The sequence below is a fragment of the Archocentrus centrarchus genome, unplaced genomic scaffold (genome assembly GCF_007364275.1).
Source record: "Archocentrus centrarchus isolate MPI-CPG fArcCen1 unplaced genomic scaffold, fArcCen1 scaffold_40_ctg1, whole genome shotgun sequence".
NCBI classification, from domain to species: domain Eukaryota; kingdom Metazoa; phylum Chordata; class Actinopteri; order Cichliformes; family Cichlidae; genus Archocentrus; species Archocentrus centrarchus.
In genome coordinates this window covers 648,829-661,449 of record NW_022060266.1, presented here as the reverse complement: position 1 = coordinate 661,449, position 12,621 = coordinate 648,829, and the positions used below count along the sequence as shown (strand labels likewise).

General features: G+C 44.1%; 1 protein-coding gene across 2 annotated transcripts in view; it reads left to right on the top strand.

Annotated features, from left to right (window-relative positions):
• Positions 1-12,621, top strand: part of dyrk1b (dual-specificity tyrosine-(Y)-phosphorylation regulated kinase 1B) — a 92,987-nt gene that overhangs the window by 61,730 nt on the left and 18,636 nt on the right. For both annotated transcript variants that reach the window (XM_030724659.1, XM_030724660.1), the window contains exons 3-4: positions 10,015-10,134; positions 11,248-11,436. In XM_030724659.1, the coding sequence (XP_030580519.1) occupies positions 10,015-10,134; positions 11,248-11,436 (309 nt within the window). The remainder of the gene's footprint in view (positions 1-10,014; positions 10,135-11,247; positions 11,437-12,621) is intronic.

Below are 12,621 nucleotides of genomic sequence, written 5' to 3'. Positions count from 1 at the left end.
TGCCACCTGCAACGCAGCTTCTGCCAGCAGTCCCTGCTTGCATGAAAGAAATTAGTTGCTACTAGTCTTGCCCTTTTAAGAGCAAGCTTCCTACCGAGGGCTGCTCTATGCTGGAGATTCAAGGGATGGGTGAGTTGGGGCTGACCAAACCCCCAGTGATGGAGTCTTCAGTGGCCTTTACCCTAACCACAGGTCAGTTTCAGCTTCTCAGCCCAGTAAGATTGATAGATTGCCTCACAGCATATATCTAAGTACAAGTGTACAAGTATGCAACACAATCAGTATGTTCCTTTAATGTGGTTAGACTGCTGTCAGCTTATCAGGCAGAGATTTTGGAGGACATGGGCCGTCAGCTGGACTCAACCGCGGCCCTCTGGGATGAGATTTGTGTTTTCAAAGACCTCATTCTACACTCTTCCAGGGGAGCAGTCCAAGGTTGTGGGCATGTAATGGTCCTTGTATTCTCAGGTAAGAGAGCTAAGCCTGTCAGGCTTGGGGGATACTCAGAAGGCTGAAGTCGGGGCGCCTGGGTGGCTTAGTGGTGAAGCCGGCGACCACATACATACGCCGCGTTGCGGTGCGGGTGGCGCGGGTTTGCGTCCCGGCCCGTCGCCAATTTGCCTGTGTGTCTTCCCCCGTATCTTTCCCCCATTTCCTGTCACTCTCCACTGTAGACAAAAGCCGCTGTGGCCAAAAATGCAAAAAAAAAAAAGAAGGCTGAAGTCATGGATGAAGCCTATGACCCAACCAAGGGCCTATTTGGCCCAGCTTTGGAGAAAATGAGAGAGACAAGCAAGAGGGAGAAGCTTTCAATCGCTGCTTACTTAGAAAATTGAACCCACAACCCAACCAGCTGCCCAGACTTGGATTAGCAGCTGCAGCAGCAGCCACGAGGGGTAGGCAGGGTGGGATTCAGAGACAAGTGGCAGGACCGCAGTCTTACCAGCAGGTCAAGGCAGAAAACCCAAGGCTGTGGGGCAAGCACTCCTTTGCAGTGACTGCTGCAAAGAACCTGATGTGACACCAAGGTAGGGGAAAAAGAAGGGTTCAACCCAGCATGCCTACAACATTCTGCATCACCTCTCTCTCCTCTCTTAAAGAGAAGGAAGGTGTTGGAAGAGGTTCATGGTTCAGAGGCTCCTCAGTTTCCCAGTTCATCAGGAGCCCTCTCTCAGTTCCCATCTCGACTAGTTCAGCGAGAGGAGACGCAGGATCAAAGGTCACAGTGTCACCAGGCACTACCTTGTTGTCACTTTGTTAGTGTCACCAAGCACTGCCCGGAGAAATCAGACACTTCACTGTTTTTCAGGGGTTCAAAAAGAAGTATTCACTGCCAGGCAGTTTGCCAAGGGTAGAATGTACCCCCAATTAAAAAAAATTTTTTTTTTAAATCACTGTTATGTCCCCTCATCCTCAGTGGGGGCAACTCACACTCTTCTCAAGGGGAACTTCCTATCAGGAGGCAGGGGGATGGCACACGGGTGTTTCTTCAGACTACAGTTTGTGGTGAAACCACCGAAATTCAATGGAAGGTTGTCTTCAGTGGCCAGTGGAGATACAGCAAAAGTCCTGGAGGACGAAATTGCTTCTCTGTTGGCCCAGAGAAGCAATTTCTGATCACCTGTTTGTGCGATCAGAGCGGTCCTGAGCGAGGAGGCTCAACAGGGCTTTTATTCTTGCTATTTCCTCATTCTGAAGAAAGAGGGCTCTTCGCTCCGACCTATTCTGGATCTGTATGTATTAAACACTTGAGAATGTCCACGTTCAGAGTGCTCACACACAAAGCAGTCTGTCACGCCATTCACCCAGACATTGGTTTGTTATAATCGATCTCTCAGACGTGTATTTTCACATCACATTTATCCTCCACACAGGAAATATCTCAGGTTTGCTTATGAGAGCACAGCATACGAGTTCTCATCTCATTCAGGCTGTCCTTGGCCCCAAGGGTGTTCCTCAAATGTGTGGAGGCAGCGCTGTCTCCATTAAGGAACAGCAGCATCAGGATATTCTCGTACATAGATGATTATCTAATGTGTTCCAGATGGCGGGAGCTGGCAATCAGAGACTCCAGTGTGGTCACATCTCAGCTCGGCTTCAAAATCAACCTGGAAAAGAGCCGCTGGAACCTGCACAGTGTACGGAGTATCTGGGGCTCAATGTAGATTCCAGGTCACACTTTCAGAGCTCAGGATCAGATCCTTCACTCAGTGCCTCTCCCTCTTTCAGCTGGGGAAAGTTGTGCGGTTCCGACTCTGCCTCATGGCCTTGGTAATATCTGTGGGGCATTAGGGGCTGCTAATGATGAGGGATTTTCAGCACTGGGTCACACACCTATGTCTGCACCCTCACCGCCATCTCGGGCACAGTGTAAAAATAACACCGTCATGCAAGCGTGGCTCTCCAACCTTGGACGAACCTTTTAGAGTACCTCTGGGGGCGGTGTCATCCAGGGTGGGACGCAACCATGATGTGGAGGGCAGTGAATGGCGCCAGGGTGGTGCTCATTCCCTGCAGCTGCTCAGGCTGGCCAGGGAAATAATGGTGTGGAGCAGCAAGAAATTCCTTTCCCTTTGAGCAACTCATGTGCCAGGTATTTTTGAACAGGGGAGCAGATCCTGTGTCCAGAGGGAACCCAGTGTTCGGCGACTGGAGGTAGTGAAGCAGATATTGCAGAGGTATGGGCGGGCTGCCGTGGATGTCTTCGCCTCGTGGGAATTGCCCAAATGTTTTTCTCCCTGTCAGATGCAGATGCCCCACTGGGCATGGACACTCCATAGCCAAAACAGAGGCTTTTCTGCCTCTCAGCCTTATCTCCCCAACCTTAATCAGAGTGAGGGATCAGGAGCTGTTGCTAATTTTAATAGCTCCACGGTGGCCGTCAAAATAATTCAGCCCCTACCGGACGGACCGTGGCCGTTCCCCATCTGTTGGAACCTTCTGTGTCAGGCGTGAGTGGAGATATATCATCCTCACCTAGACCCGGTGACTTTCTGGGCCTGGCCCATGAAAGGTGGAATTTGAATGCTGCAGGCCTGCCTCTGAAGGTTATTGACACCAATAAGAATGCAAGAGCTTCCTCCACCCGCTGTCTTTACAGTAATACATAGTGTGTTTTTGAAGAGTGGTGCTAGGCAGGTAATCCCTTTTCACTTCTCTGTGGTGGAGGCGCTATGTTTTCTTTCGGCCTGCCGTGTGAGATTGGGTGCTGGTCTGCACCCTCTTGTATGTTGGTTCAAGGAAAGGGGCCTGCTGTAAGCGCCCAGTCTCAAGGCCATTGGTCCCATTATGGGATCTGTCACTTGTTTTGGATGGCGTCTCCCACCACCCCTTCGAGCCGATCAAGGCGGTGGGGCTGAAGTTTAGACCCGCTTAAACCCGCTCTACTTTTGGCTCTAAATACCACCAAACAAGTTAGGGAGTTACAGGCTTTGTCTATTCACCCCTCTTGTTTGCAGTTGGCCCCTGGTCTCAAAGTCGGCCTCTGTCCCTAAGGTGATAGTCATCATACAGGTGCCCCACAGTGTAACTGTTAGCATTTTACCCTCCTCTGTTTTCCTCATAGACAAGTGTAGGCTTAACAATTTTTGCCCTGTGTGGGCCTTGGGGACATATGTGGACAGAACAGCTGGGTTCAGAAATCAGATCAGATGTTTGTTTCCTGCCCCCCACCCCACCCCACAAAGGCAGACCCCCAGAAGCCATCCCTTTGGATTGTAGAGGCTATAGTTCTGGCCTATAGCTGTAAGGGTGCTCAGCCCCCCTCGGGGCTCCAAGCTCATTCTACTAGGTGTATAGCTAGATCCTGGGCTTTGTTCAAAGGTGTTTTAGTCCAGGATATTTGTGCAGCAGCAAGTTGGGCTACACCTCACACACCACGCAATGGCTAGATGTTGCACAGTCATCCCTCGCTCAGGCAGTCCTAGAGTCTAGTGCCTCAAGTCCGAGCTGAGATCCTGAGCAGTACTGGAGCGTAGCTTAGGGAGGGTTGACGCAATCCAGGAGTGGGCTATATCTCCCATAGTGAAACACCTTACTCTGTTATCAAAGAACCAGGGGTTAAGTAACCCAATATTTTTCAATATCAAAGCTCTCCAACACTTTCAGTAATTCCTAAAAGGATTCACAATGGGGTTGTGCCATATATCGTCGATAATAGTCATATGAAAGTGTCATATCACGGTACCAATGATATACACGATGACTTTACATTCCATAGCGGGCAAGACAGCGAGCCCAGACATGTCTGACAGCGAAAGCAGCGTGTCAGCCTGTGATGATGATTTAGTAAAAAGGGAACCTCGAACAAAACACAGTACTTTTTCAAATATGTGCAAAAATTGTTCCAGCTAAGGATGGAAACAACTAACTTGTATCATCACTTGAGGCTAAAACACACTGTACAACCAGTACAACCATTCAGTGGGGAGGAGGAGATACTAGCAGCTGATGAGCGATGTGCAACCCAAACTTAAACAAATGACTTCACCAAGCATTGTTGGAACACTGGCTAGCTGCTCTCCATGTGACAGGAAAAGCAAACAGTGGACAGAAGTTACTGATGTGGTTGTGAATTGACAATGTTGTGCAGCCTCTTGAAGAGTTACATGGTTAAGTTACTGTAGTCTTACAAGAGCAATAACTAAAGTTATTCAGTTATGTTATGCTTAAACTTTCCAGGGAAAACTCTACCTAACCTGCTTCTGTTCTTACATTTGACTTATGCTGTGTCACTATTGCACTATAAAGCTGCTACTGACACCTTGTGGCCACAGATTCACACTGAATTAGGTAGTATGTCATCAATGACAGTAACTCATTGGAAAAGAAGGATGGAAAATGCCCTTTGATTTGTTTGAAATGCTGCTGCCTGCATCCTACTATCAATGATTTAAAAAAATATTTTTCCCCTATATCATCAAAAGTATCATTATCACAAATTTCCTTGAAATATCGTGATTTAGTTTTGAGGCTGTATCACCCACCCATGATTCACAGTTAGCTGATTCACTGCTCAGCTGACCAGTTGCAGGTTTAAAGTTCTCCACATGCAATCTCTAATCATTGTATCTTTTACATGTAGCTTTATTAAACACATCATATCTGAAACATCAAATTTGACTGTTTGGTATTTTTACAAGTTTCCATCTCAACAGTCTGTTAGGACAGGGCAGTTTAGCAGTACTTCCAGTGCTATGGAAAGAGAACAGTAAAACCTGAGGTCAAAGTATAAAGATGGTATAAAGAGGCATCACACATTATACAGCCCTAATGCCCAAAAAGTTGGGGCACCGTGTAAAATCAAATAAACACAGAATGCAATGATTTGCAATTCTTATAAACCCAGGCTTTATTCACAGTTGAACATAAGAAACATATTAAATGTTTAAACTGAGATGTTTTAGTATTTCATGAAAAATATTAGCCCATTGTGAATTTGATGGCGGCAGCATGCGTCAGAAACACTGGGATGGGAGCAAAGACCAGGAAAAGTAAGTGGTACTAAAACGAAACAGTTGGAGGGGAATATGTTGCAACTTATTAGGTTCACTGGCAACAAGTCAGAACTTAGAGAGGAAGAGTATCTCAGGAGGAAAGATGGGCACAGGCTTATCAATCTGCAGTAAACCCTGTCTACAAACTGAGTTTCAGAATAAAGTTCATCAACATAAAATTGTGAAAGCTTTAAATATCTGATCATCTACAGTATATAAAAGGACACTGTTAAAAAAATAATAACCAGAGTTCAGCATCAAGTCAATGAAACTTCAGGGATATTGATGTGGTCAGGTAAGTTTCAGCTGCTTTGGTGTTCTTGAAATTAACAACAGGTGACCTGGAGGGGCAACAATGAGACACCCCCAAACAGGAATGGTTTTACAGGTGGAGGACACACATTTTTCACGCCTCATCTTTTCTGACTGGTTTTCACTAACTCTGCATTTGGCTAGGGTCAGTGTCACTGCTGGTAGCATGAGGTCATACCTGGACCCTACAGAGGCTGCACAGGTAGTTCAACTCCTCCAGGATGGCACATCAATACGTGCCATTGTCAGAAGGTTTGCTGTGTCTCCCAGCACAGTCTCAGAGCATGGAGGAGACTCCAGGAGACAGACAGTTACTCTAGGAGAGCTGGACAGGAGAAGGTCCTTAACCCATCAGCAGGACCGGGATCTGCTCCTTTGTGCAGGAGGAACAGGATGAGCACTGCAGAGCTACAAAATGACTCCAGCAGCCACTGGTGTGAATGTCTCTGACCAAACAATCAGAAACAGACTTCATGAGGGGGGCCCGACACCCTCTAGTGGAGGAACACACAGACCTCTATAGGCTAGGCAACGACACCCCGTCTACCAGGATGAAGTGGGTCCTGGTTCCTCCTGTTTCCTCGTATGGTGAGAGTACGCAGGCAGTTCCTGGAGGATGATGGAACTCATACCACTGACCGACCACCACACTCACCTGACCTAAATCCAGTAGAACACCTCTGGGACATTATGTTTTGGTCCACATCTGGGAGGAGATCCCCCAGGACACCATCCATCATCTCATTAGGATCTCCAGTGTTGTCATTCATGCATACAAGCAGGTGTATGTCACTCCAACAACTGAGTACTACTTTGAGTTGCTGCAATGACATTTTGGCATCATTTTTTCCATTTAACTTCTAACAGGTTACCGAGTTCAGTACAGATAACCAGCATGATTAGTGTTCCTTTCATTTTTTTGTAGCAGTATATTACCCAGGTGTTTTTAAACCGAGCAAGGAATTTTTAGTCTTTTTTTCTATTTTGGATGCTTACATTATTTTACTTTGCACACAGAAACAAAATTATTTCACACAAGCTAACAACTACCAGGGTCAAAATTGGTGTATCCTTTTCACTGAATAACGGCCTGCAGTCGTTTTTTTGTAGTTTTCAATAAGTCTCACAATCCCAGCCCATTCTCCTTTGGCAAATCCCTCAAGCTCCTCCAGATTTTATGGTCTTCTGGCATGGACCTTGGTCTTCACTTCACCCAACAGATTTTCAGTGAGATTCAACTCAGGCCAATCAGCAACATTCACTTCTGGTCTTCTGGAGGGAGTTCTTTAACCAGGAGCGACGTATGTTTTTGGTCGTTGTCATGTTGGAAGACAAAGACCCAGTTTTGCTCCTGAGTATCCTTGTATTCCTTCCACCTTGACAGGATTCCCTTTTCCAGACTCACTGAAGCATCCACACAGCATAATACTCCCACCACCGTCTTTCACTGTGGGGATGGTGTTCTTGTATGCCTCTCCCTTCTTTCTCCACACACAAACAGTGTCTCTGTGGCCAAGTCTTCCTGGAGACTGCAGTTCCTGACTTGGCTAAGTCATTCAGCAGTGTTCTGGCAGTTGTTCTGGGGTCTTTAGACACATCTCCTCCTACATTTTTTTTTTCCCCCCAATTTTTGAAATTTTTTGCTTCCTACCTGTGCCAAGTTTCTTCTGCACTGTGTGGCTCTCTTTGAATTTCTTGATGATACTTCTCACTCCAGTTCTTGACACTTGGAAATGCTGTGATAGCTTCTTATATCCAATATCAAGTGACAGCAGTTAAAGTGCATTATTGCACAACAATATTTGTGCTATTGCTCAACAAAAGGTCAGTTTTTCAGGGGTCCTCAGGAACCCTTGTCATTGTGAATGCATTTCACTGTAGAGCTTTAGTCTGCATCCATAAATGCAGCTTAAAGCTCTGTCACGCAAACAAGAAGCCAAACGTGAACATGATCCCGGAACACCGCCATCCTGGCTGGGTCAAAGCTCATTTAAAAAGCACTGAGGCAAAGTGGAAAACTGCTCTGTGGTGAGATGAATCAAATTTTGAAATTCTTTTTGGAAAACTACGAATACTGTGTCCTCCAGACTAAAGAGGGAGCACTCGGCTTGTTGTCAGTGCTCAGTTCAGTTATTTTTTTCCTTAAAATAATACATTTTTTCAGTTTAAACATTTGAAATGTTTTCTGTGTTCTACTGTGAATAAAAATATAAATTGTTGTCTTCTTAGGATGCTGTATAAAACATAAACAAACTGCTCTGGAATTCAGGTTTTTAAAGCCACCCTTATTCATCATTTGGCTTTTTACACAATTAAAAGGACCATATTATGCTTTTGTATTTTTCCATTTTTTTTCTCATGCTACAACTTTCTGTGCTATTTAAAAATTATGAACACTTCAAAAGCTTTAAGTCCAGACCAAAGCAAATACATTATGTATACATAAATACATAATTCCAGCTTGACTTTCCCCCAAACCAAAATGAGTAGCTTCCTTCCACTCCATGATTTGTATTTACTCGCTGGGGCTGCTGCTACCTCTAAAATATCTCAGCACCAAATGTAGCAAACACCAGAGACTTCATACTCTGAAAAAATGAAGACCCAATGGATAACTTCATTTTTAATGGACTGTCCCCACAACCAAAGTCCTCTGTGCTGTCATATTATGAAGCAATATTTTGGATGATATGAGTTTCACAGTCTCTCTCAGGCCAGTCTCCTATTCTAAATGAGAGATCTGGATTGGCACCATAACACTTGGTTGACAGATGAATTATCAAAGGAATGAGGAAAGCATAGAAACCTGTTCTAGTAGATCAAAAAAATAAAAGCAGGTTTAAGTGAACATGAGCACTTTATCCAAATGCAGCTGCTATTTTTCTTTACTGTGGGGTGGCTGTGGAGCAGGTCATCTACTAATCTGAAGGTTGCTGGTTCAATCCCTAGTTGCTCCATTCTGCATGCCAAAGTATGGCCAAGATCCTGAAGTTGTTGTTGATGCATTCATCGGTGTGTGATTGTGTGTGTGAATGTTAGATAGAAAGCACTTAGATGTAGAAAGTGCTTGTATAGATGTGTGTGTGAATGAAACGTGCTGTATAAAGTGCTTTGAGTGCTGAGTAGAAAAGCTCTATGTAAGAATCAGTCCATTTAAGCTGAAAGTCAGTGCAGCGAAGCTTGAATGAATTTAGAGGCTTTTGGAATTGATCTAGTGATATTTAAAATACTTTTACTGGTTCTGTGGCCCCTGTCACTGAAATATAGTTACAGGTATTATATCCAACCTACTTTCTGTGTCAAGCTTTACAAATGAGAATGATAAAATGTAGCCATTAGAGCCAGATTTGGAAGATGTTTTGGAAGACGGTTTCTTCATGGTCACAGTATTTTATGGCGAAATTGTTATGCCAGTTCTCCACTCACATCATATCGTTGAAAATGTGAACACTTGAGGTGTTTCAGATTGCAAACAGCGACTCCTGGCAGTGTCGATGTTCTGTAACCTGAAGCAGCAGCAGCTGTCTGCTCCCACCGGCCTGTAAATGGTAAACAGACTGCTTCTTACAGCGCTTTTCTGCTTTATAAGATGTGCCTCGTTCACCTATTCTTACAAGCACATTTTAAAATTCATATTGATGCTACGATTCCTTATATTGAGGTGATGACTGCTATTCGCTCACTGATGAATTAAAAAAACTTCTGCAATGCATAAGAGGACTCGATGATGCTGAACAGGCCAATCAGAATCGTTGCAGGCTGCATCACCTTGATGTGTAGTTACATTTCCCGGGAGGCGCAGGTCAGGTTATGACAGCAGAAGATGGGTGAATAGATGGATGAAGATTTAAAAAGTAAAGAAGAGATGAGAGTAACACCCTTCAACCATGTTATGGGTATTGTTGTTGCATAGTTTGTCCATCAGAGGGCACTTTGCAGCTTCCTGTTAGCAGTGTGTTTGGAAGGCCACAAACACAATAAGTAGATGATGTAAACGGAGCATAAATCAGTAATCCATGTCTTATATTGGTTTGTACAAACTCTCATGCTGCAAAGGTAAACTGTATGATTCACACACAGCATTAAAACATTATTTTTAGGGAATAAGTGTATAGCGATCTGTCCGAGGTTGTCCTGATGCACACATCAGGAACACGTCTGTTTTCAAACCTGAGGTGAGTCCCTGACATGCTGCTGTTCTCTGTAGGTGCTGTCTGATATGACCATACTCCAGCGGAGAATTCCCCCTAGTTTCAGAGACCCTGCCAGCGCCCCATTGAGAAAACTCTCTGTTGACCTCATCAAAACTTACAAGCACATCAATGAGGTATGAAACAAGCAATGCTGCACACACCTACACGCACACCCTTGTTTATTGCAGGTCACATATCTTGCCTACTCTTAGACATGTGTTTAACTTCAAATGGAAAATGTAACACACTTCATTCACACGGTATTTGTAAAAGCTGCTCTACACACAGTTACAGTCCATAACGTCAGAGGACATGACATCATATAAGTGATACAAAAGTACACTACATACACTCATCACAGTGTTTGTCTTTCCCTATTTTTGTTTTATCGATGTGTTCAGGTTTTCACTGTATTTTACAGTTTGCTGTTCGGTCTTATATGTCATGTTTAATAGGAATTCCTCATCCCACACACTGACTAAGTTTTGGTGCCTTTAAAGCATCATCCCACATTTCCACCTTTTTCAGAACTGAACATTATGCACCATATCTGTGCTCTGTTACAATAATCCTAAAGCTTTCACTAACATTATTAATCTCATGAAGTAACATTCTTTGTAGGTGCACCACCTGACTTACAGCGACTTTTATGTGTTAACGTCTGGTGAGCATACATATACCTTTAAAATAAAACAGTGATTTTATGATAATTCAAACTTTCCTACTTTTGCATACTGGCGTAGAAAGTATCACTCCACCGTTTCAATTAAGCCAGCAAGGCTCCATGGGCTCCTCTGGATGACGAAACATTCTTTTTACTATTAATTACATTTTTACTAATAAAACATCTTTTAAGTAATAAAAGTCTCATGATAAAATGCTTGCTTATTATTTGCTGGGCTGTTTTGAAGAAACAGTCAAGCTACAAACTTTAACATTGGCCATGACTTCTGCACTGTTCAAGCTCGACCCATCAAACTTCACACTCCTGTTCATTATTACAAGAGCTACATGCTGACCAAGAGCCAGAACTTCTATTTTTACCATTACCCTTAATTCTTCTTTTTCTAAACTTTTTTTTTACGTTACTTCCTGTTACGGTGACAACACACTGTACTGCACCTGATTACTGTGTTCTAAGAAGAACAGAGTAATCAAAGAACCATGGTTGCTGGTACACAGGTGTTGAGTATTAGTTGTTTCTAGATGAAGCAGAAAGCAGAACTGAGCTGTGTTTGTGTCCACAGGTGTACTATACTAAGAAGAAGCGGCGGGCCCAGCAGGTCCCTCCTGAGGACAGCAGCACGAAGAAGGAGAGAAAAATCTACAATGATGGCTATGACGATGACAATTACGACTACATTGTGAAAAATGGAGAAAAGTGGCTGGACCGCTATGAGATAGACTCACTGATTGGGAAAGGCTCCTTCGGACAGGTGAGAGCACCACAGGAAACTCTTCAGTTTGGTCCTGAGCTGTTTCCACCACTGCAGTATGGAAAAGTATCTAACTTCACCAATGGGCAGCATCAAGGGTTTGATGTGTTATTTGATGTCTCAGGTGGCTTCTGCAGTTAGTAAAACTTGGACGTGTCTCTGTTAAAAGTTTAGGGTTTGTTCACTTTGTCTCTGTGTGAGAGGTTGGTTATCAGTCAAGTGCAGAGCTTAAGCCTCAGTATGGTTAGCCTAGCTGCGCAAAAGTTTCAAAAATAGCCCATCAGCACCTTTAAAGGTCACTAATTAGTAGGAGTAGGGAAAAAGTCTAGATAGCATAGTACTGCAATGTTTTTCATGGCAGTATTATATCAATACAGGCACACCAAATATTGATCTTTGATTAAATAAATGAAAACACTCTGGGAATACTATGAATAAGAGGACTCATTTCATGCACCGCCATACTGAGATAACATTAGCCGAGCAAACTCACATTAAATCAGTTCAACTGAAAAACCATCCAACACTGGACACACTTAGAGGCCCCTTCCTGTTCCAGCATGACTGCACACCAGAGCACAAAGCAGCTCCATAAAGACATGGATGAGCCAGTTTGGTGTGGAAGAACTTGACTGGCCTGCACAGAGTCCTGACCTCAGCCCGACAGAACACCTTTGGGATGGATTAGAGCAGAGACTGTGAGCCAGGCCTTCTCTCCAACATCAGTGTCTGACCTTCAGCACCTTGAGGTGACTGTTGTTGTGATTTGGGAAAGCTTTCCCAGAAGAGCTGAAGCTGTTACAGCTGCAAAGGGTGGGCCCACATCATATTAAACCCTCTGGATTAAGAATGGATATTACTCAACTCAAATGTGTGTGAAGGCAGACGAGTGAATACTTCTGGCAGTATAGTGTAGCTGAACAAATCTACCTCCAAATTCAGAGCAAGCTAATGGCTCTGTCACACAGCGCCCTCACCATGCTGTGACCCATTGCAACTTGTGGTGACCAAATGGTTGCTCAGAGCTGTTGATCTTGAGGTAATTGCACAGGTTGCCTGATAGGAGGCAGCCTTTCTGCAAACAGTGGCAGTCTGCTTGGCGTTCTCATTTTGTGACAAAAAAATAACTGAAGTGCGATAACTTTATTTTATTGGATAAAACAAAGTTTAACTTTAAGGGCAAAA